General features: G+C 45.4%; 2 protein-coding genes and 1 long non-coding RNA gene across 5 annotated transcripts in view; 2 read left to right on the forward strand and 1 right to left on the reverse strand.

Annotated features, from left to right (window-relative positions):
* The window catches only part of IFT81 (intraflagellar transport 81), a 37,360-nt gene extending 31,907 nt beyond the window's left edge, over positions 1-5,453 (reverse strand). Inside the window, exons 1-3 of one of the 2 annotated variants that reach the window (XM_056504315.1) lie at positions 4,981-5,453; positions 3,991-4,094; positions 2,494-2,674 (exon numbers count right to left, since the gene is read on the reverse strand). In XM_056504315.1, the coding sequence (XP_056360290.1) occupies positions 2,494-2,674; positions 3,991-4,094; positions 4,981-5,124 (429 nt within the window). In that variant the 5' untranslated portion in view covers positions 5,125-5,453. The remainder of the gene's footprint in view (positions 1-2,493; positions 2,675-3,990; positions 4,095-4,980) is intronic. The other variant, XM_056504316.1, reaches the window with a different exon arrangement.
* A 33-nt stretch (positions 5,454-5,486) lies between these two features.
* Positions 5,487-10,027, forward strand: LOC130259707 (uncharacterized). The gene is made up of 3 exons (XR_008841688.1): positions 5,487-5,713; positions 8,132-8,307; positions 9,865-10,027. It is a non-coding gene; the product is annotated as an uncharacterized LOC130259707 (long non-coding RNA).
* A 6,776-nt stretch (positions 10,028-16,803) lies between these two features.
* Positions 16,804-23,971, forward strand: P2RX4 (purinergic receptor P2X 4). Of its 2 annotated transcripts, XM_056504320.1 has the most exons (12): positions 16,815-17,146; positions 17,727-17,874; positions 19,310-19,381; positions 19,476-19,548; positions 20,028-20,124; positions 20,270-20,350; positions 20,437-20,578; positions 20,898-21,034; positions 22,349-22,442; positions 22,527-22,592; positions 22,679-22,774; positions 23,303-23,971. In XM_056504320.1, the coding sequence occupies exons 1-12, from the start codon at positions 16,839-16,841 to the stop codon at positions 23,318-23,320; spliced, it is 1,332 nt and encodes a 443-aa protein (XP_056360295.1). In that variant the 5' UTR covers positions 16,815-16,838; the 3' UTR covers positions 23,321-23,971. The 2 variants fall into 2 exon arrangements, with proteins under 2 accessions (XP_056360294.1, XP_056360295.1); XM_056504319.1 differs by lacking the exon at positions 23,303-23,971 and having other exon boundaries at positions 16,804-17,146; positions 22,679-22,855.
* Positions 23,972-24,230: the final 259 nt, after the last annotated feature.

Genomic DNA, 24,230 nt, shown 5'->3' on the forward strand with positions numbered 1-24,230 from the left:
GAAGAGCTGCTTTAACAACACTTTGGATGGAAACAATGAGGCTTGAGTTTCCAGAGTGGCTCAAGAGCTGAGTGAACACATGAGAAATGGCTGTGCCACGTTGCATAACCCTCAGAACATTCCCGAGATTGATAGATGCAGCTCAGCACTTAGAGACAAGGAGACAGTGTGCTACTTCCACACCAGTACTTTGCCCACCAGGAATCTTAAACTGAGAGGCAGTGTGAAAGTCTGTGTGGGTAGAGAAATAACAGGGGACAGCAAGAGTTTAGAAATATGAAGAGGAAATAAATTTAGATTCAACTGGGAGAAACGAGAGCTGAGGTATAAGGAAAGATAATCTCCAAAGAAACAGCCCTTCAATGAGATGGAAAAATCTAAAAGGAGTGTATCAAGTAATTTTTTTACTTCCTGGAAAGAGCAGTTGATATGAAAGGTGAATACCAAATGGCAACAGCAAAGGCCAGCTCAAACAAAGGCATCAGAGCCCTGAGAAGTGAAGCAGCAACTCCATTCTATAAAAACCTGGGAAGCAGCATCCAGAGTGCTCTGCTCAGTTCTGTCTGGTTCAGTATCAAGCACACACTGACAAGCTGGAGAGAATTAAAAAAAATAGCAATAAAATGGCTAAGGAGAAGAAGATAAAATCATAAAGAGATGGATGAAGTGGAAAATAAAGGTGTGACAAGAAATGCACAGGCTGGACGAGGAGGAACAAGTTACAAAATGCAGGAGTAAAACCCAGCTGGCTTCCATGATACCCCTTCTGCACTCTGGTAGTGATCTAACAAAAATGAAAATGAGCAGCTGGTCTTTGAGCAAATGCATTCCCACTGCTGGTGTCCAAGAGTTTCCCTTTGTGTGTCTCTACCTCTGTCAAAAGAGGAGTTCCATAAGACTTTTCCCCATTGGAACATGAAATTTCAAGGCCAATGGCAGAATTCAAACAAGGCAGAGCAGAGTTTGATGGATCATAACAAAAAAAAGGTTCTCATTTTTCCCTTTGAGTGCCCCACATGCACCTGAAATTAGGGACACACTCAAAAAAAAACAAGGTTCCTATATGGAAAGAGAGATCTCTGGCACCTGGGAGCAAATCACTGAAGCTTGAACAATGAGATTAATGCCTGAAGTTACTTATTTCTTAAATTATATAGTGCAGGCAATACAATGTTTAAATCACAACACAGCTGGGAAGGTGACAGGTTTGCTGAGGATCTTCTATAAGTAATTTACAGAAGTTCATTTTTGCTTGATTCTATACACCGATAAAACTTGTGTTGCAAGGTGTCCAAACTCTCATTTTTGAAATTTCCCTCAAAAGACACAATTGCAAGTTTGTATCTAAATAATTCAGGCTAATTGTTTAATTCATTAGTATCTAAATATTTGCACGGTCATGTTATATTGCAGTAAGGCATTCTATCACCCCAGCTTCTGTTTTGAATTAATCAGCAGGGTATTCATTTAATAAGATGGTTCTATTACTGTAATCCCAAAAAGGAAAAAATGAACACATCTTACGTAATGGAAATTATGGAGGTGGATATTTATACACATTAAGACTGTGACATACTGAACAAAACATACAATCTGCATTCCCTTCTCTCTCTGCTACTTCTGCTGAGTTATTTCAAGGTATAAATCCAATATTGTTAGAGGTAACAAAAAAATAAAAGGCTTAGTCAGGCCTCAGTCAGACTGTTCAGCTTTGCTGGTGCTGAATTAATAGATCAAGTTACCTCTTACAAACATTCAAACTCACTGTGGTTTTACAAAACAAAAGGCATTGAAAACTGGAAAAAAATTAAGCAAATATGTACCTCAGATAATAAACCCAAAACTTTGGTTCACTTCAAGTTTTACATTTCAAACCCACCCAGTCTGACTATCTAAAATCAACATTTAATGCTCACAAAAGAAGTGGGAACATAATAAGTAGGAATGTCAGCACAGAGAAAAATAAATCTTTTCTGTATTCACAAAAAAAATAAATGGCTAAACCAAAAGTGGAGTAAGGCTCATACAAATATTAAGCATCAAATACTATCAAAGGACTACCATGACTAAAAATAGAATTACTGGATAATTAGGAGATATCGACTTTTGGTCATAACATTTTCTGGACTTGTTTGAAGTGGTAATTTTATAAATATCCAGGTCATATTTCATAGGGAAAAAAAACCACCAAACCTGTTCAAAAATTAAGAACTAAAAGTCTGTCTAAGCCAACATGGCTCTGAACATTATTTGGCACCCAGTGCTTAATGGGCTTAAGGCCTTTTAATTCAATGCTACTTATTAATACATAATTTCAGGGTTATTGGAGGAAAAGTGATCAAGACATTATGAATCTTTGCTTGTCCTTGATTCCAACAAGCTTTTAACATAACTCACTTGAACATGTATTCCAGCATTAACTCCCTGATTCATTTATCCCTCCCACTGGCACTTTAATTAATGTATAATGTTGGCATTCATGAGAAATGGTACCTGTTTGTTGAAGTCAGCCACAGTATCATCCTGTAGGAACTCTGCTGGCACTTCCAGTTTCACTAAGAAACGTGCCAGGTAAGCTCTTGTCCTGAGTTCACTGGTCCTCTGAAGAAGCCAGTGTAAGACAGGATGAATTACAGTTTTGCTTCCAGTAACCAGCCCTTGGCGAAAAGCACTCCTGTATGGAACCAAGCAGGAGAAAATGCCAATAAATCTCAAACAAAAGAATGCTGGCTTGGAACAAAAAATCTGCAATGTTTTGACATTCCTTCTCCACTTGCCTAATGATTTTTGTGATGCTGTTAGAAGAGAAAATGCTCATGATGACACTTGGGCTTGATTAGCCTGGAAAAGAGAAGGCTGAGGGATCTGCACATTCCAGAACCTGAAGGGAGCACAAAATAGAAATGGAGAGGAACTTTTTACCAAGGCTTTAAGTGCCAGAACAATGGTAATGGCCTCACAGTGACAGAGGGAAGGGCTGGATTAGATATTAAGCAATTCTTCCCTGTGAGGGTGGTGATACCCTGGCACAGGGTGCCCAGAGAAGCTGTGGCTGCTCCTGGAAGTGCCCAAGGCCAGGTTGGATGGAGCTCTGAGCCACCTGGGACAGCGGAAGTTGTTCCTGCTCATGGCAGGGGATTGGAACAGGTCCCTTTCAACCCATTCTGAGCTGAAAGTCTGCAGTTTAGGCTCCTGATTCTTCTGCCTTGAGTCAGATAAAAACCCTGTAACACACTAAAAGGATAAAGCCAGCAGCAACAACTCCTTGTCTCCTGCCCAGCCTTGGGAGATGCTGGCAGAGTGGGGGGAGTGCGGGATTTGGGATCACCGGGCACAGGTGAGACAGGACCGGGACCGGCCCGGGCGGCGCCCTCTGCCGGCCGGAGCCGCCACTGCACCTGCAGCGCCCACCTGGAGCCACACCTGGGACCCCAAAACATCCACTGGGACATGGGAACAGTGCCCACCTGGAACCCCAAAACATCCACTGGGACATGGAACAGAACCCAGCTGGGACCCCAAAACATCCACTGGGACATGGAACAGCGCCCACCTGGGACCCCAAAACATCCACTGGGACATGGGAACAGTGCCCACCTGGGACCCCAAAACATCCACTGGGACATGGAACAGCGCCCACCTGGGACCCCAAAACATCCACTGGGACATGGGAACAGTGCCCACCTGGGACTCCAAAACATCCACTGGGACATGGAACAGCGCCCACCTGGGACCCCAAAACATCCACTGGGACATGGGAACAGTGCCCACCTGGGACTCCAAAACATCCACAGGGACATGGAACAGTGCCCACCTGGGACCCCAAAACATCCACTGGGACATGGGAACAGCGCCCAGCTGGAGCTACACCTGAGATCCCATCCCAACATCCATGGGGACACTGGACAAGTGCTCACCTGAACTAAAGGTCGGTACCATATAACCTAAAAAAAGTATTTTAACATGATTCATAGGCAAAAAGGAACTCACAGGTCTGACACAGTCCCTGGAGGTTTGTATTTCAGGATTCCAAGGAGATTCAACATTCTTTTAGCTGTTTGTTCTGGCAGCTCCTCTCTAATGTCGACAGCATGCTAAATGGGTTGTAAAATTAAATAAGTAATTATTCTTTATTACTGCTCCTATAGTAAAAATTATTGTAACTATTATAAAACAATCGATTTAATAATTAATTACTAGTTATTAGGACAACTCTATTATTTACAATAACCAATTATATATTTTTTTTTTTTTATAAACTTGTTTGTCCAAGTCATGTCAATTATCTGGCAACACTGAAAGAATTAACTTTATTAATTTACCAGATGATAGTGGAATGCTCTGTACAGAACATCCCTTAAATCACCAAACTTCAATTCTCTTCTAATGAATTTTCCTGCAACATGAGTATTCAGGTAAATTTACTGCAAGAATATCTTCTCCCTGCTCATGGGATCTCATCTGTGCAGTCACACTGACCACATCCACCGGGAAGTCGATGTCCTGGCACTCCAAGGCACAGGTATCCACACCCCAGCTGTGTGAATGGTCCCTTCTCATCTCACACACACTTTTGGCAGCCTCCAAGGAGTGGGATATAATTTCCATTGCAACAGCACAGTCGTGAGGTTCAGTTCTTGATCAGCTCCTTCCCTGGGTGTGTGCAAGACACAGCCTGACTTTGACTAAACATGATTGTCAGTATGAAGCAAGATCTGAAACCTTAATTTCACAGGAAAAACATCATCATCAGCCTCTGTGGGACAGGGATGCTGCCGCCCTGCCCCAAGAAACATTTGCTGGTTTGCCAAGAGCACTCAGGAAGGATTCTTGCCAGGCACGTTTATTTCCTGGAAGATTCATACAAGATGTTTTGGTGAAACAAACGCGCTGCAGGATTATATTGCGCCAGACTTATATAAAAGCAAACTCCAGTGTGAAGCCACCTCGGATCTGAGCACCTCTGAGTGCCCTCCTTACCTTCGGGTCAATCTCCCCCAGAACATCACTGAGCAGCTGCAGCAGCTGCAGCGACTCCAGGGAGTCAAACGAGATCAGATTGTAGTTCTTCCTGAAGGGCTCCTGATTGAGCTTCTCAACAATGAATTGGATTTGGTCACCCATAACTGTGTCCCGCTGCAGAGGAGACACACCAGATGCCGGGGCGCGATGACCATGTCCGGCCGCCCCTCAGCGCCGGGATCGGGGCCGGGCGGGCCCTGGCAGGGCTGCGGGATCGGGGCCGGGCCGGTTCCTGGCGGGGCTGCGGGATCGGGATCGGGGCCGGGCCGGTTCCTGGCGGGGCTGCGGGATCGGGATCGGGATCGGGGCCGGGCCGGTTCCTATCGGGGCTGCGGGATCGGGATCGGGGCCGGGCCGGTGGCGGGGAGGCCTCGACCGGAGCCTCGCGCGCGCCGTTACCGCGGGGACGGTTGCCAGGACACGGGCGTGGCGTCACTTCCGGCGTTACCGAGCCGGGCCGGGCTGTGAGGGGGCGTGGTCTGAGCCGAAGGGGGAGTGACCGGGTGTGGCGGGGCGGGGTCTGACCCTGAGGGGCGTGGCCTGGCCGTGAGGAGACGTGGCCGGACTGTGAGGGGGCCGGCGCCGGGACCGGCACTGGTACTGGGCTGCTCTGTTGGATCGTGGATCGCTGCCCTCAGCGCGGAGCCCGCCGCACTGAGAGCACTCCCGGTGTCCCCCAGAGCACGGCCCGGTCAGTGCCTCCCACTGCGCCCCGTCCCGTCCCCTTTCCCCCACGAATAGCCCGGGAATTGCGCCCTGAGGCGGACACAGGCCAAGTCCCTCGTGAGGCTCCTTCACACAACAAGTACGAGGAGCGGCAGAAATAGGTCCGAGATTCAGCCTCTGGAGGATAAACTTGGCTCTGCGGCTCCTTGTGAGGGAGGTTGTTGTCGCATGTGTAGGAGATGTACAAACAGATTGTTGCAGTTACCCAATTAAGATTTCTGGCAGCCTTTGACAGCACAAAGGGATGTCAAGTGTGGCTGATGTACGTGTCAGGTGAATGGTTACTTAATTCCTTTGAAATGGAAAGGTGCACAGAGGATCCGTGCGGAACAGGAACAGCCAGTCCTGGGCTCAGGCTTCGTCTGGGGCAAATAGCAAATTTATGTCCCCGAGGCTGAACATCAGTTGTTAATGTGCCCCAAAGTAGCAATAAATACGTAGTGCATACATCTGAAACAAGGACAGCAGCTTCAAAAACACCAAACAATCCAAACCAGACTATAAATTAAAGTCAGACTTGCTCATGGAATCTCTCAGTCTGCAAGTTTTTTCTCGCAGATCCTTCCAAAGCCATGCTTAGGCCTGAAATAGTTGGATTTTGGAGCCTCTGTGCTATTTCAATTAGGTTCTTGGATAGTCTTAGAATCCCATGTGAGTCCCCAGATGATGGATTAAAATATGCAGTGAGTCATGTTAAATTGGTGCCAATTGAAATGCACAGGTTGTAAATCACTGCAGAATTTGACTCAGTAAGTAGCAACCATAAATGCAATACTTTGCAATTCTAACCACTGCGACTATTTTAGATTAGCTCCTCTTTTCCTTCTGAGAAACAGAAAATGTCTCATACAATAATCCCATAAAATTTATTGGTCTTCACAGAAAAGCTGAGAAGTGACCTGATTAGTGTCTGAGCTCTTAACTGGTTAAATGAAGTGACAAAAGGGATGGACGGGTGCCTTGTGGTTGGGTATGAGAGCTCTGCTAGAGCCAGGAACATAATCCAAGTCTCCTGACTCCTGGATTTGAACTTTAAAACCAGATCGTGTTTCCTTTGTGCTTTCAATCCATATACTGACCTTTAGGAATCATATTTACCTACAAGTTCCCAGAAGAGATCTGCTTTCCCTTGTCATGCTTTCCTGGTATCAGTTACTGTTTTCTCTGAGGAGTATTTTGAGCACGTAGAACACAGAGGGAGCAGATGAGAATGGCATTTCTGATGGAGGTGCCTGTGAGTTCCCCATCACTTAATCCTGGAGAAACTGTTTCTGTAAACACTGAGACACATCCTTTCTTCCTCGGTGCTGAGGGGAAGGCAGTTGTGGTGAGGGTGGAGAGGGATCTGGGCTGGGTGCACTGGGAGGCTGCTGCTCTGAGATTTTGCTTTATATTGAGACTATTCCAGTCCTCACACCTTCCCAGAAGGAAAGGACCATTCCCCTCTTCTCATGTCTCTGTAATGTTAAAGAAGAGGAAGGATGAAAGCTTCAGATAATAGCAAGATAAGAAAAAGAGATGGTGAGATGGAAATCCATGAAGCCTGATTACTCTGACTCTGGGAAAGGAGACCTCCATCACCAGAAATTGTTAGAACTGAACTGGGTGAACTTGTTGACATGTTTGAAAGCTCAAGTGATTGGAGGCAGGAGCAAAATCGCACATTTGAGCCCAGTTTTGTGGGACTTCCCAGCTTGGGGAAAGTGAGAGAGAGCTCATGTCATCCCTGAAGTTCTATGTTATCATGATCCCTTCTTCCACCGGTTTTGTGCTCTCCATACGTGCAGCCCCCTGCCTGCTTCCCTACTGCTTGGTATTTACAGTCTGCAGTGGTGTCTGAATATTCAAAATTACTGCCTAAAAGAAAAAAAATCAAGGCTTAGCTCAGTGCCTTGACCTCTTTATCATAAGAGAATCTGCATAGACATGAAAGAGATTATAAACTCAGTGCAGCCTTGGGTAAATATTACAGGAAGTAGCTGAGATTTGTTTATGCTTAACTTGTCTTAAGTTATCTTAGTTTGGGTGATGTGCTGAGTCAAGTCTTACAGATTCAAGGGCCAGTGTTCCAGTGTATTTGCTGTATAAATCTGGAGCATTTTCCACACTCCCAACTTAGTTTGCATGGAGAGTGATACAGATTTTGAAGGAAAGTTTGACGTAAGAGCTGTTATAAGAGTTCAGCCTTACAGTTCCATCCAGCTCTCTGGATAGAATTTGTCTTTTATTTAGCTTGGGAAAGGCTTGTGGAAGCTGCTTATTGCAAAGACATGCTGCAGAGGTAACTTGTGGAGGAAAGAGAACAGCAATAAACAACCCAGAGCTCTCTGGGTCTGCAGACACAGCTTCGCTGCTCCCTCCTGACTTTCTCCTCCCTTTACAGCCACTGCTGTGCAGATGCTGCTGAGTGAAGTTGTGACAGAGCTCGACCACAGAGAGCAGCGAATCCGAGTGGGACGAGACCTGAGCAAATGAGAATCCTGCTCCCCGGTGGAAGAGAGATCACCTTATATGGGAACATCACGGACAAGAGGATGAACGCCCAGCCGGGCTGCTGAGGTCAGATCCCAGACAGATGCAAGATGTTAGTGTGAAAACAAGAGCATTTAGGAAGAGGAGACAATACTTTTGCTTTGCTCAAGCAATCTGACCCCTCCTGTTTGTTTGTTTCTGTTATTATAACTACTGTGTTAGACCACCTTGGGAGGTGGATGTGGCTGTGGATCCTCTGAGGTGGGAGTGTGGCATGGGATGTTATTTAACAAGAAGGGTTGATTGGGCAGAGTTAACTCAGCTTCCTCTAGAAAACACTCACTGTTTTGTTTCTTGACATGCTGTTTGGTTTTGTTTCTTGTCTGAAAAATCCAAAATAACTCCACTGATTAGTCTCAGGTTTACACCAGTGTTTCTGAGATTAGAGCTGCTCTACAGAGTCTCCTGTTCAAGGCCAGATGAAATGGCGAGTCACCCCTTGCAGCAGATTCCAAGAACAATAAGATGTTTTAGGAATATGCCATAATTGATTGCCTCTAAAGGGCAAATTTTGCTCTGTGCTGCCAAGCCAGGGCTGTTCTCAGTGATAAGTCTGCTGAACAAAGTCTGCCCACGTTTGTGGAGTTGGTTTCATTCTCCTGGGAGGGCAGCAGGCCAGGACATTGCGCACACCGATCCCAATCGCACCAAGGATCAGGTCTGCAGGAAATCCAAGTGACCTTACTGAGGTTCTGTGCCCACCTTCTGCTACTCAGAGCTGGGTTCCCACTGCCACTTTCCAACAATGTTGTTATCCCACTGTTCTCCAGGAGCAAAAGGCTGAAATGCTGTCAAAACAGAGGATATAAATAAAGGAACATTGATCAGTTGCTTTGTATTTCTGCTCTTCAGATTCTATTTTATCTCCATCCAGAAAAGTCTGTTGTTAACCTGAATTGGTGCGAGAGCTTGTGGCTTGTTTTTCAAAGCAAGCCTTTTATATCACTTTTATGTAATGTAGAAAGTATCTTCTGAACATACAATAGTTTTTCAAACTTGACAGTGCTTTTATGAGTTAGATGAGCTGGGTGACATTCCTGTCAGCTTTAGAACAGAAGTGTCCTTCCTCCTTAACACATTCAATTAATGAGGAAGTAAAAATGTTAGGCCAAGGTTTTGGAAGCAATCAGTATGAGGCACAAAAATAATCACTCTGAAAAATTAAAGTCTATATTTTTAAGCTCTTTGAAAGAAAAACAACATGGACAGGACACTACCATTTGTGACAGAAAAAGTCAGAGTCTAGGTTTACAGCAATACAGCAAGGGGGAAAGTTTTTGGATGACATCAAGGCCTGTTGCAGATAATTGCTCTTTCCCAAATGGCATCTGAAGGGTCAGGATGTCACCTCACATTTTCTGTGTCATTTAGGATGGGAAAATAGAAATTTTCTTCTTGTGTACATCAATTCAAAGCCAAAAGTTGTGAAACCAAGGCAGAGTTTGATCCAGCTCAAAAATTCTCTCACCTACTTGAAAATGTCCATCTGACTTTTATCTTGGAGTGTGTTTTGTTCAGGAATTATACAAAGAAGCTGACATGTTTTATTCTTATGGGCATTTTTGTCTTTTCTGTTTTGTCCAGACAGTTGTCTAGCCACTTCTCACAGACTCTGACAGGAGGGGACGATGTTAACAGCTCAGGAAGTACCAGTGTGAAGGAAGTGGCTCACAAAAGCAACAGGATCTGGGATGCAGCAGAAAATACTGTACCAATGCAGGCAAGTCTTCAGTTATTGTCAGTTCAATATTCAGAATTCAGGTTTTCTGCCTGCTTTTCCATCCTCCTTTAATTTGTTAATGCTGTTGGATTAAACTTCTAGCTGAAACACTTGATTTCTTACTCTATCACCAGACCCAGATATGAAACTTCATATAAAATTCTGAAGGAAATTACTTCACCCTCAGCCCAAACAATGGCAAGCACTGTTGACCCAAGCAAAGGGCTAAATAAGGATTGATAAGGTGTGGCAGGACCATGCTTTGGGTAGTTCCTTCTGCAGCTTCCTCCTATAGAAAGCTGCAACAATCTGAAATGTCAAGTTCTCCATCTTACATTTGAGGAGCACAGGTTGAAACTGTCTCTAAGTGGCAAAAAAAAAACTTGAGTAAGAGCTTGTTTCTTTACAAGAATTCAAACAGGACCATGTGTGAATTATAATGCAACTGTTAAACCTGTGGAATCCATGGAATACCTCCCTAAGTAAGTGAAAGACATATCCACTTTTTTTTTTTTTTTTTTTTGTGTTGAAAGAAAGATGTATTGACAATGTCATGAAACTTTAGGGTACTCCCTCTGCCTAGACACTTACAGATCTCATGTATGTAAAGCAGCTCTTTCCTTCACAGCCACACTGTTAACACTCATTAAAATATCCAAATCATTAACTTCTACCAAGCTGCCCTGCTGTATGATCCTGCAGTGAAGTCACAGCCTCCAGGTTGTACCATCATGCAGCTGCCATAGAAACAGCTTTAGGTGTCGCAGGCTCATCTCAAATTCACTGGAGACATTTGGCTCATTAATTCAAATGTCAAGGAAAATGCATCAATGTAAGAGAGCTTTAATCAGGAACTGAAATTTTTTAAAAATTATCCTAATGTGGGGTTTTCTTCTGCAAAGAAAGAAGATGTGGAAGTTCTCTGTGGGTTCATTTATCACATTGAGGTTCCTTCAACTTCTCCATGGGGTAGATTGGTTGTCTGTGCTTTGTGCTGCAGGCTGGTGTTTGGGGATCCTTCTCAGACCAAAGAACAATCTCTTCATCCTCCCTACACAGATCATGAAAACCTTAATGCTGGCAATCTCAAACAGTGAGAAGAGAAAACTCTTGGAAAAAGATTCCACAGAACAATGCTGCTGTGACCTAGAGTAGGATGGAAGGGCCTCGTAGTCATCTTTTGTTGTAACCCCATGACTGTACAATATCCAAGATAAAAATGTTCTATTTCTAGTCTGTAGCAGCCAAAGAATTAAAAAAAAAAAAAAAACCAACATTTGATTTCAATTGAAATTATGGAATTGATACTCTAAGAAAGCAAATTGTAATGAATTTTAGTTCCTCTCAGCGAGCTTTCAAATATATACATAAGAAACTAGGTCAATTAGCACCTTCATTAGCTCATTTACAAGCCCATATGTATAAAATATAAGATTCATATATATTTCTACATTTATATCTCATTTGCTCTCTAATTTGGGGTTTTCTGTAGAAACAGAGCAGCTTTTCCACTGCCAGGTCCTCTCTCGTGCCCACAATGCCTCCTACAGCTCCTTCTGCTGAGGTTTTTCAGCACTTGGGAGCAAATTCCATTCCCTTCTCATGTGGACAGAGTTATGATCTGAGAAAGGTTTTGTCCAACAACAGGAAGGCTGTAATTGTTCATACAGTATCCGGGAAAGATATGCATGAGCTTCCTGAGGTAATGAAATCCTAAAGGGTTTGTTATAAAGTTTCAGTGACTACCAGTCATTTTGAAATGTCACCCTGTCTAGGCTCCTGCTGGGATGTTAGAGGGAGTTTTGCTTTCAATTACATTGCACAGCTGACACATTCTGCCTTGTTCCCTAACCTTCCTCTAACATGCCAGGGGTGGGTCACTACAGGCACCAAAATAATGGATGAGAGGTTTGGTCCAAACCTCTGATGTATAAAGTTCCTTCACAAGTTTCATTGGCAAAAATGGAGGAATCACTAAAAAGCAAAGCTGAATGTTTATTTTCTACCAGAACAATACCAAGGTCAGAGCCCAGGAAGCTCTGCCATGTGGTTGAGATACTGAGGTAGCAATGTGGGGCTTTGGTTACACCCACAATTGTCTTCATTGACCAAATTCCTTTGAAAGGTAAATCTCATGAACTACACAGGAGACCTCCTTTTCCTTCCTGTTAGTTATGGCAGGAGCTGAACAATTGCATGTTGGCAAGAAGGTTCTTTTATTTCGGATTGTTCATTTCTGCCTGTGGCAGGGCACTGCTGTTGGATTAGCTGACTGGTGTTTGTATCACCTTTTTCAGAAGGTCTTTGGATCAGGTTCCAGATGCTCCCCAGTGGATGATGATTAACAGTTTCCCATTATAGGTTCATTAATTTCTAGTTCTTTAAAAACATAATTCTAGTTCTTTAACACACATAATTAATGTCTTGAGTGTTATACAGTGAAACTAATCTGTGACTTTCCTGCCCAGGTAGCATCCAAAAATGTTGATTTGGTTTGCAATTAAGTCTCATTTGTTAACTTGGTTTAGAAGACACAAGAATTCTCTCATGGAAGCTGCAAATCATCCAGCTAATGTGCTGCTTGTCATCACAGATCTCTGGTGCAGAGGCATTGCTCAAAATACAATGATAAGAAAAATTTTTCCTGCTTAGGAGAACTGTCCTTTACAAGGATAACATCTTGGAAGATTGGATTTCCCCCTTGTAATGGCTCTCTTGATGGAAATTCAAATACTCCTGATCCTTACCCTTTTAGTAGCTGTGCAGCTCTGGTGTAAATGACCACATGTCTGTGGGGACCAGCAGTGAAACTGCCAATTCATGGGGCAGAAATCAGCAGCTGTCAAATGGTGTAAACTCTCACTAGTATTCTATAGCAAGATTTATATCAGAAGCCTCCTGAGTCCATATTTCAGCTGTCCTTAGAGGCTCGGGTTTGGTTTGGCCCACACAAAAAAGTGCAATAAAGAGAGAACAATTGATACCCAAAACTGAGAAAACCACCCATATCTTTCTTGCTCTCCTGAACCACCTAACTCCCTGTTATTCTTAGCAACATATTCCTCCCACTGACAGCATCCCAGGTAATGGTACAGTGGCATAACATTAACTGATGTATTTAAGTAAAAGAAGTTAGTTAATTTGATGTTTCTTTTTTGGCCTGTGGTTCTGAAGATTTCACTGTGCCTATAAGCACGACATTCACTTCCAAAATTTAATTACACCATGTAAGTGCAAACATTCCTCAATGCTTCCTGAAGAGTAAGTACTAGTGTTCTGAAAAAATTGTGTAAATTGGCATTCTTTACCAAAAAGGCTGTGCATTCAGGACTCTATCTGCCTGAGTGACAAATAGGAAGTTCCTATAATTTTTTTAGTGTTATTAGTCCTCCAGGAACCAAGGAAAAGGTTGGGAACACAGCCTCTCAGCATAACTATTTCATCCCATTCAATAGAATTGCTTATTCAGCTATACTGGTTTATATTAGGGTAAAATCACCATAGCACAACAGATGTGTGATTCAAATAAGGTGAAAGTGTTCAGTTTACACAGGTGAAATTTTGCTGGTAGTATTACCCAAAGAGTAAAGAATTCATCTTAATTCCCATATCGCAGTTAGGGGCACATATATCTGGAAGCTATAAACAAAACAAAAAAACCCCATATTTTTACAAACTGAGCAGATGTAAAACAGGTTCTAGACAGAGATGAGACAGCTCTGAACAGGTCAGCTCTGAGAACAAAGCTGCCACAGAGAAGGCTTCTTTCTACACCATCAAGAGCAGATGGGAAATAACCTCTACCCTGAGGGCTAGGAAAAACCTCAGATCTTGGAAAGAGTTGGGAAAACTCTCAAATAAAACCTGACTGACCAGCAGATTAAAAGCTGGCCCATAAAACATATCTCTGCAACCATTCAACACAGAAAAAAGGGCATTTCATGTGTGTGCAAGCAACAAGATAGAAGAACATACCACGGTGTGGTGTATGGAGTGATTCACTGCCTTCAGAGAATACAAATCATGTATTGGTGAATGGGAAGCAGGATCTCAGGAACTCTGATCCAACCACTCAGAGTCTCCCAAACTTAGCTTGCAGTAGGATGTGCAGGAGAGAGTGGGATCGATTAAAAGCTTGCTCTGCTCTGGTTTGTTGGCATCAAGATGGCAAAGCAGAGGAACAGGGACTGAATTCAAAAATAAAGCGGGGAAAATGAATTTTTTCTTTAGATTATCTTCAGAATACCTGGAGAGGGTAGCAAGCAGAAGGCTGAGCTGCTGGTTTTTACACCAGACATATCCTCTTAAAACAGCTTCCTCTTTTGCTACTAGAACAGGCAAGCAACTGTACAGCAAATTTTGAATAGCAATGACAGAGGGATCTGTGAATATCTGCCACTCCTGAAAGTGACCCTTCAGCTAAGCAAATTCCTATTCAAATAATTTATTTAAATGAAGGCAAACAGGGTTTAGAGATCAGTCAAGCAAACCAGTCAAGAACAATGCAGCACTTTGAGTCCTGACAGCACGTCTAAGACAGAAGGCATACGGGTGTTGTCATCAGAGCTTGGATATTAGTGTCATTGTGTGGCGTAGTAGGTCTTTCAGCTTAATATCATTATTTTTGTCTGCACTGTCAGGTTTTCATTGTCACATTTAAAGGACCTCTTTGTGCACCAGGAAAGTCAGGGTTTTAGTAGAATAAGAAACTGGAAGTTGGTTAAGGCTCCCATGATTCTACTCTCTACTGATCAGAGAATGGAAAATGCTGATGTCCAGAATGCTGAAGTGTGCTCAGGAGTTCAGAGTTGGTCTAGAATAACACTATTTTAAAGCTGTCAGAGCATGGGTACTCTGTGACCAGAGGATGTATTTTCTGGAGTCAACTAAAAATTGCTGCTTTCCTGTGGTGGGTGCGTGCCCGCAGGAGTGCGTCGGTGTTGAAACAACTCGTGAGGTGTTGATTCGGTTTCGCTGGGGTGGGTGATGGCAACACAAAAAAACAATCCTCCTCCAGATCTGCTGATCCATCATCACTATCCCTATTGTGTTGTGTCAAGTGCAGTACCCAATGGTGAGGATCCCTGTTGAAAATTCTCTCTGTGGTTGGATGAAACAGCAAATGCTGCTTTCTTTATGTCGGGAATTGTTGCAGAGCCACCCTGTGAAATTTTGTGCTGCTGGCAAGCTGCTGCACCAGCCAGTCCAATGAGAACAATGAAAATGAAGAATCTGAGTCAATGTGTACTGGTGAGTCCCATGAGAACCATCATCATGAAGAATATAAGCTGGGGCTAACCCTTAGACAAGGAGCCTCTTCCCCAGACTGCCAAAAGTGGTGCTGCTGTGGCAAATGCCAACCAACTTGGAAGCACCATAGGCAGCTCTTGCTGAAAGAGAAAAGGGCAGTGCATTACATCCTGAATTTCAGCACCTGAAAGAGGCCACTGAATTGTTCCATAACTCACCACTGAAGGCCTCACAGTCTGACCAGATCAAACACGCTCATTATAGACGATTCCAGTGACACAAATCATTTTCTAAAAAACCCAGTGGGTTCTCTTTGTATTGTCCTTTTTAACTTGAACCAAGGAATTGCAATGAAAAGCACTTTGATGGTTTTTTATGTAATATTTTCGGGCATTTCATTCATACTCATTGGAATTGCAATGTGGGACTTTGGCCTCCTGTTTGCTCTTAGCTTCAAGCAGCCCTTGCCTCCTCCACCTCCTCCCCTGAACTTGTGTGAGTAGCTTTGTGCTATGATGTGTGAGGCCAGAGTACATCTAAGGAGCAGCAAATTCAGGGTAAATTAATCTGTGCTCCAACATCTTTTCTGTTCTCTATTTTTGTTCTATTTAAACATCTTCTATTTTTGTAGAAACAAGGTGAGAAGGATTTGTAACAGGTGTGTTCTGCACTCCTTTCAACAAAGCTTTGTTATTTCTGAGCTAACCTAGCAGTTTGCCATTTCCATTTCCCACATACATTTTAAGATCTATTGCTGGCAGATTATGCCACTTGTATTTATATCTTCAATTGAAAAATGTATTAATTGTGTTAATATTCATATTGCAGCATCTTATATATCTAGAATTGGAAAATACTACCATAGGCATTTATGCATTTCTCTTCTAGCATATGAACCAATTCTCCTTTTGAAAGTCATACTGGATAGTCACTCATATTCCTATCCTTTTCCCACTTCTTTTCGTCCTTTCTGTTTTGTCTGGTTTTGTAAAAAATTAAGCATTTTACTAATATATAGCTGAACTAAGGGGTCTTAATAGTTTTGTAGTGCCTGAAATTCTCACTGCCGCTTTGTCAGTTCACTTTATCTCTTCCTGATGATTTACCTGTTATAGTGATGTTTATACAATAAGGACCATGTTGGATATCTCAGGACGAGGTGGAGGGTACCTGAACTAGGTGGTAGATCCCTGCTTTTACAGCAAAGATTAATTCTGCAAGAGAATAAATAAAGAATTTGGTCATCATGGATGGGAAGGTGACAGTCTTCAATATGCTCTGCTCTCTTTTGCAGGGAGTTGCTTGGTCCTTTCACTGACTTAAGCTATGCCAAGGTAGATTTAGGTTGGACATCAGGAAGAATTAGGAAGAATTTCTTCCCAGAAAGGTTGATTAGATATTGCACCGGGCTGTCCAGGGAGGCGGAGACACCGAGCCTGGAAGTATTTAAGTAAAGACTGGCGTGGCACTCAGTGCTCTGGTCTATTTGACAACGTTGTGTTCGGCCACAGGTTGGCCTCTATCATCTCAGAGGTGTTTCCCAACCTAATGGGTTCTGTGATTCTGTGAAAACAGCCGTGGAAAGTCCATGGCTGGCGGTGCCGCTAGCCCCGCCGGCCCCGCCGGCCCCGGGCGATTGGCCGCGAGCCGCGGGGCTGCGGGAGCGCGCGGCGGGCGGCTCGGGGCGCTGTGGGGCTGCGGCAGCCGCGGCCCGGCCCGGGACGGCTCCGGCCCGGCCGCCCTCCCTCCCCTGCGGGCCGCCGCCATGGCGCTGTGCGGGGCTCTCCAGAGCTTCCTCTTCGAGTACGACACCCCGCGCATCGTGCTGATCCGGAGCCGCAAAGTGGGGCTCATCAACCGCGCGGTGCAGCTCGGCATCCTCGCCTATGTGATCGGGTGAGCGGGCGGCGGGCCGCGGCTGTCCCGGGGCGGCTGCCCTGAGGGAATCCTGAGGGACGGAGCCGCGGGGCTGAGGGCGGGAGCCGCCCCTTCCTCAGGGGCCCTCGAGGGCCGCGGGACCGAATCCGTGAGGGGGGCGCGGGCCGAGGGGGCTGAGGGGAGCCCGGAGCTCCGCGAATGGCGACGCGAGCCTGGTGGCACTGCTTGACTGGGCAGGCTTAGCTGGGATTGTGGACAGAACCACAGAATATTCTGAGCTGGAAAGGATCCCACAAAGATCAGGTCCAACTTTTAAGCGAATGGCCCGAGGGCCCCTCAGGAGTGCGTCCGTCTCAGGAGGTGATTGGCATTCCCCCAGCTGGCATAAAAGCAAATTAGACCCTGCAAACCAGTCTGAAAATAAAAAATATCACTCTAACTATCAGACAGGAGATTGCCAATCTGGTGACCCTTTTGTAAGGAAACCCTGTGAAACTGTCTGGAATGGCCCTTTGAAGTGACATGGAAAAATGAGAAATTCCAGCCTCAACTTGTTTATGGTGTTTATCTATTGTTTCTTGCAATCCTTCTCTTTCAGGTGGGTTTTTCTGTGGGAAAAGGGCTACCAAGAAACAGATGCTGTGGTCAGTTCTGTAACCACAAAGGTGAAGGGAGTAACACTGACAAACACATCCCTCTTGGGAGCCAGGATCTGGGATGTAGCTGACTATGTCATCCCTCCTCAGGTATCAATCACTTTCACATGCAGAGAGAAGGTTTTCTAACAAACAGTTAGTGCTTTGCTAAGGTCCACTGAGAGCTGGAGCGGCTTTGCCTCTAACGTGGCTATGATATGAGAGAATGAAGCAGCTTTGTTTTGTTGCAGATCATGCTGAGCATCTGCCCTGGGGAAGCTTGTTCCAAGGAAAGTGTGTGTGTGTGCTTGCGTAGAATCGTAGAATGGTTTGGGTTTGGAAGCAACCAAGATAATCTCGTTTCACCCTTCTGCTGTGGGCAGGGCCACTATCCCAGCTTGCTCCAGGCCCTGCCCAACCTGGCCTTGAACACTTGCAGGGACGAGGCAACCACAGCTTCTCTGGGCAACCTGTGCCAGGTCTCTCTACCCTCAGAGTGAAGAACTCCTAATATCTAATCTAAATCTCTGCTCTTTTAGTTTAAAACTGTTCTGCCTTACCCTATCACTATCTGCCTGTGTAAAAAGTCCCTCTCCCTCCTTTTTATAAGCCCCCTTATATTTGTAAGCCCTGATGGGCTTTAATTTGCCCTTGGAGCTTTTCCTTCTCTGGGGGTGCACTGATCCCACTGTCCGTGGTGCCCACAAAGACTTGCAACAGCAACGGTCCTGGCAGAGGCGAAAGAACTTTGCAGGTGTCAGGAAGAAGCTGCAACAATAACCACATGTCATCTTTCTTACTGCTTTCTAAAGCAAACAACTCCACTTAAGTTGTTGGCAGAAGCCACAGGAACAGCCTGCAAGTCACCTGATGCAGAATTGGACAGGAAGCATTGCTGTTGTTACTGATTGACTGTATCTGTGGGAATCTGTGTGTGTGGGCCATATGTGATGGCCTTCGGGCTGGGCAGGCACAGCCAAGCTGCTGGTCGTGGGTCCCTCTGTCTGCTTGACATGTGGTGCAGAAAAAAAGACAGATTTAGCCAGATTTTGGCTGAGGGGTCACCTTTGCGTATCAGTGGAGCGGAAGCAGATGACAGATGTGGAGTTGTACAGATCTGAAAGTAGTGAAAGTAAAGTAATGAAAATATGCTCCCTGAAGAAACAGGACTGGGCAAACTCCTAACTGATATATTGCAAAAAGAAAGAGTGGGAGTTGTGCTCTGACTTGCAGCTGGAGCTCTATTTCTGTGCCTGCCTTACAACTCCCCTGAGGAGCTGTGTGAGCTCTGCTTTCATAATGTGAATGAGGAACTTTGGGCCGAGTGGGAGGACAGAAAGAGTTGCCAGTTCCACAGTCCTTCCTCTGGCTAAACACAACAATGCATGTAGGAATCTGCTCCTTTAGCACTGCACCAGCAGTGTCCAGAGCAAGTCCCTTCTGCTGGGCCACCTGTGCTCTGTCACACAAAGATGTTTGGTGCAGTGCCTTGGGTGCTCTTTGCAGACTGTCACTCCTAAGTTTCCTGCTTGTTTTGCATGCTCAGGGTGAGAACACCGTGTTTGTCATGACCAATGCGATACTCACACTGAACCAGAGCCAAGGCCGCTGCCCGGAGGTAGGTGCAGAATCTGCTTTAATCCTGCCTTGTGTGGGTGGCAGTGTGGGGGAGAGGGTTCTCAGAGTTTTATGTAACTATTGTTCCTCTCCAGCTCCCAGATGATCAAACAAAGTGTGAGGTGAATAACAACTGTGTTCCAGGATATGTCAGTACCCACAGCAGTGGTAAGAAACCTGCTGCAAAGGCTCCTTTCAGTCTGGGCTGTGGTGCCTCTGTGCTGTGCCTTCCCTGCTGTGAAGGAAGCAGCATTTCACTTCAGTCTCCTTGTTCTCTGTCTCTCACATGTGATAGAACTGAAGGGGAAGCTCAGATTTTTCTTCTGGTGGACTTAGACCAGATGAACTTAGACTGTGTTGGGTGGATTATGGGTAGATGTGGCCTTTGGTGAGTTAGCAAAGAGTGTGAAGCTTTTTCATGGCTTCAGGCCCTGAAGCAGTATTTCACATGGATGAGGATATGACTCAGGAAAAACACCTGATGCTTCTTTCTCTGAAATTACACTTGCAATGGAAGATAATGTGGGTTTTGGTAGTGGCACTTCACCTCTGGGAAAAGTGCTTTCACCATATGGAGTGAGGGGCTGTCACAGGTCAAATACTGTCTGGTTTTGCTCAGTAGTTCCTCCATGCACACGTCTTTCCAGGCATTCAGACTGGGAAGTGTGTTCCATACAACAGCAGCATTAAGACTTGTGAAGTCTTTGCGTGGTGCCCCGTGGAGGATGACTACCACATACCCAAGTGAGTGCTCTGCCTGCCTATTCCACAGTGCCCCTCCTGAGAGCAGGCTCATGGTACACAGCCAGTGCTTCTCCCACTGAGATGCTGAAGGGATGAACACCAAAGACTCTGCAGAGGCTGATTGTGTTTCCCTATTGTTTTGCAGGCCAGCGTTCCTGCGAGAAGCTGAGAACTTCACCCTTCTGGTGAAGAACAACATTTGGTACCGCAAGTTCAACTTCAGCAAGTAAACAGTGAGAGGGTCATCACACTGTCTGGTCTCATGGGCAGTGAAGGGGATGCAACAACTCTCCTCTTTCTGTTCTCCTGTAGGAGAAACATCCTCCCCACTATCAACTCCACCTACCTCAAGAACTGCATCTATGATGCCCAGACAGATCCTTTCTGCCCTATCTTCCGCTTAGGGCAAATAGTTGAAGCTGCAGGGCAGGATTTTCAGGAAATGGCTGTAGAGGTATTTGGCAGACCCTTCTCTTGGGCTTCAGATGTTTTTAGAAGAGGAGTGGTAGGGGGTTGGCTCCTCTGCCTCGTGGCATGAGCCACAGAACACAGATCAGCTGCAGGATGGCTGGAGGGACTGGAGTCAATTCTACTTAACAAATAATTGGCCTTGCTTTGTTTGGGTGGGTTTATATGCAAGGTTCTGTAGCAGCAGAAGAGTGTTGGACTGATCTTGGGATTAGAGCCAGTAAATCAGGTCCTGGTCAGCAGAGAGACTAGTGCTGGGCTGGCTGTGCACTTGGGATGCCTATCTCCTCTCCCCCACTTGCCAGGGTGGAGTCATGGCAGTGCAGATCAACTGGGACTGCAACCTGGACAGAGCTGCTTCCCACTGTGTGCCAAAATATTCCTTCCGGCGCCTCGACAACAAGGACTCTGCCCACACTGTCTCACCTGGCTACAACTTCAGGTAATGTGGCTGTGGAGGGCACCTGGTGTCCCTTCAGCTCTATCTGCCATGGCCGTTGTGGTACTTTGGGGCTTTTGATGGTGCTTGGAGAGCAACAGAAGAAAACCTGGAGAGCTTTTTCAATTCTGTAGGACAGAGCAGGTGGGATCCTCATTGTGTGGAAACCACAGAAGAGGGGGCAGGTCAGTGAAGCTCCACTGATTCCATCAGCTTTTTGGTGTCTGTTTGATCAATGGGGTGGCAATGGAACAACTGAATGTCTCAGGGTGTGCTGATAGGGCAGAATTTGAGGGCACTGAGGTGGGGTTGGGAGACTGAAGCACGTCCTTCACTCTGCTTGGGGGAAAAACTAACCTGTAAAGTGGCTCTGTCAGTTGAAGACTGTATCTGCACCAGGAGTGTCATGGCATACTCCATCACATACACATTCTGGCCAATACAGCTAAGTCCAGCACTTCCAGTAGAACACCAGCACAGAGCTGGCAGCTGGTTGCATCCAGACTCAGACTGTAATAATATGGATTGGCCCCTTTGCCAAGGTCCTTGCAGGATTCCTGCTTTATGAGGAAACATGGCTCAGGGCTGTTACTTCTAGAATCACAAATTCTCGCTTAGCACAGAGGCTCTTTGGGTGGAACTTGGATGAATTTGCTGAGGAGCTGTGCAGAGCACAAATGTATGTTTGGGAGGTGCCAGGCATCGGGGCATCCGGACCATCTGGAAGATATCACAGCTGGATCTGAAATGCTCTTGCTAACTTCAGACTCTGGTACAGCCCCTTACCAGTCCTTCCTCTTCTTTTTCACCCTCTTCTCTGCTTCCTCCTGGCTTAGTCAACCACGCGGCAGAGTAAGTCTGATCTCATTTATTTGTTCCCATCCCTTTTCCCTGTCGTTTGCCTGCTGTTACCCAGTGCGGGACACGGAGCAGCCTTTGTGTGCCGGGCGGAGCCGCGCGGGCACTGCCGGCCCTGCCCTCTCGCGGCTGCCTGGTCCCCTGCAGCCGCCTGCCCGCCTCTCGTGTAGCCGAATTCCTTCCCGTTAGTCCTTCTGCTCCCCTGCTAAAGCTGCTTTCTCCCCTTCCTATGCCTTGCAATTTTCCTCATTTTTTGGTGCTCACTGTTGTTTTGAATTCACCTGCTTCGGGCTTTTCTACTATATGAGCTTGCCAGCATGAAATCTCCATCATTCAGGGCTTGTGGCTGGAAGTAACAATGTTCAGCCCATCCTCTTGGGATGGGGAACACACCTGGATGTTGCATGATCACATAAAACTCAAAATTTCCAGCTAAGCTCTGACCTATCTTTTCTGCAGGTTTGCAAAATACTACAAGAATAGTGATGGCACTGATTCAAGGACGCTTGTCAAAGCTTATGGCATCCGCTTTGATATCATGGTGTTTGGAAAGGTAGGCTGACAGTTCCTGGAGGTCCTGTAGCAGGGGCTTTCAGAGATGCTGAAAAGCATGCTCAGGCTTGTGACTGTCTTCTAGGCAGGAAAATTTGATGTAATTCCTACCATGATTAACATCGGCTCTGGCTTAGCACTGTTTGGTGTGGTAAGTGGCACTGCACTTGGACTCGATTCTGGATTAGTGCCACAGTTCTGAGGATCACTGCCTTAAACTCTTTCCATCTCCACTAGGCAACAGTGCTGTGTGACGTTTTTGTTCTGTATTGCATGAAGAAGAAATACTACTATCGGGAGAAGAAATACAAATACGTGGAGGATTATGAACTGGTAAGCATCAACAAAGGCAGGGTAAAGGCAAACTTGCTTCATCCTCTGACTCCACAGAGATTCTGAAACAGGATGTAGAAAGTCCACATCAAATGGGGATTTTGAACCACAGTTCTAAGGAAACTTTGTCTTCGTCAGAGAAGCTAATTTTTACCTCAAAGCTGTTGCAGGGAAGAGCACTAGAAACAAATATTGTCATGTTTCCTGGGCAACCACTCTTAGAGGGGAAAATATATGTTCAAGAACTTGTCATGCTCCTACTGCACCTCCTTTTTGGTTTGCAGTCATTAGCATTTGCCTTCTAAGAGCTGTAGGGAACAGCCCCTGTTCCCATCAAATCCTTCCTTCTTGGCTTTTGGGGTTCCTGCAGTTGGGAAAAAACCCTTTCAATGGATTGGTATTTTCTGAGACCTGTGTGCTGACAGCCAGTTACAGCTCCCTCCAGGGTCCAAATTATCTGTTTGGTCAGTAGGGAAGGGGGAGAAGGCAGAGTTTCTGGCAGAGAACTGTAATCTCTGATCCTTGCAGGGAGCTGATGAGACATGAAACAAACTCCTGAGCTCCTGGTGCTGCAGGACCAACTGCTGCTCTAAACTGCTGCTGGAAATTTCTTGACCCTGCCTTGAGACCACCCCCTCTTTGCTGGAAGGAAGTGGGAAACCAAACTGAGAAAGGGACCATCTTCACTACTTTTTGCTACTTGGGAGCCAGTCCCAGGGAGATCTGGGTCTGCTCCTTGTCTGCTGTCTTTCCAGCTTATTTGCACTAAGCACAAAGGGAAAATTGTGCTTTATGTCAAACCTCTGCAGTGGCTGAGCCTGGGACAGGCTCTGGAATCATCATTTTTCCAGTCCTACTGTCCCTGAGCTCACTGACAGCAGAGGGCACAGGACAATAGGCACAGATTCTTCCTTAGAGTGAATATGGCCAGTGCCAGGAGGTCCCTAACCTTGGGACAGAAGCTCCTTGCTGTTGTCATTTTTCTTTCCCTGAAGGATTGTGAAGATTAGCTGAGCCTGTACTTACTATTTAATTAGATCTCCAAGCTCCAGTGGCCACAGACCAAAATAAAGCAGAGTCTTGCTCTACTGTGCTATGATAAATGGCTTACTGGTTACAGATTTTTTTTTTCCTGTTTCATCTAATTGTTATGCAATTACTTTAAAATTTACTTTAATAAAATATTATCTTCCCTCAGCCCTCTTGAAGTTCTGCAAGCTGGGTTTTGATTGTTCATTTCTCCCCACATACCAAGTGTTAGTGGCTATCAAATCCAGGGCTCTATGGCCTTTGCCTCTTGATTCTCTCAGCAGAAGTGCTGCTTCAGCTACAGCTGTTCTGCCTTGGTTCTTCTGACACCTTGTCCATGTCTGTTGCCTTAAACTCTCTCCAAGGGAAAAGTCAGAGACCAAGATCTTAGGGTCTTTATATGAGTGCTGGTACCAACTGCTTGGAG

Source organism: Oenanthe melanoleuca, chromosome 15 (assembly GCF_029582105.1).
Source record: "Oenanthe melanoleuca isolate GR-GAL-2019-014 chromosome 15, OMel1.0, whole genome shotgun sequence".
NCBI classification, from domain to species: domain Eukaryota; kingdom Metazoa; phylum Chordata; class Aves; order Passeriformes; family Muscicapidae; genus Oenanthe; species Oenanthe melanoleuca.

Bases quoted from the DNA above. Each gene is read 5' to 3' on its own strand.
- P2RX4 (XM_056504319.1), top strand. From the start codon at position 16,839: ATGGCTGGCGGTGCCGCTAGCCCCGCCGGCCCCGCCGGCCCCGGGCGA. The intron at 21,035-22,348 runs GTAATGTGGCTG...TCTTTTCTGCAG, and splicing joins TCACCTGGCTACAACTTCAG to GTTTGCAAAATACTACAAGA. The intron at 22,593-22,678 runs GTAAGTGGCACT...CATCTCCACTAG, and splicing joins GCTTAGCACTGTTTGGTGTG to GCAACAGTGCTGTGTGACGT.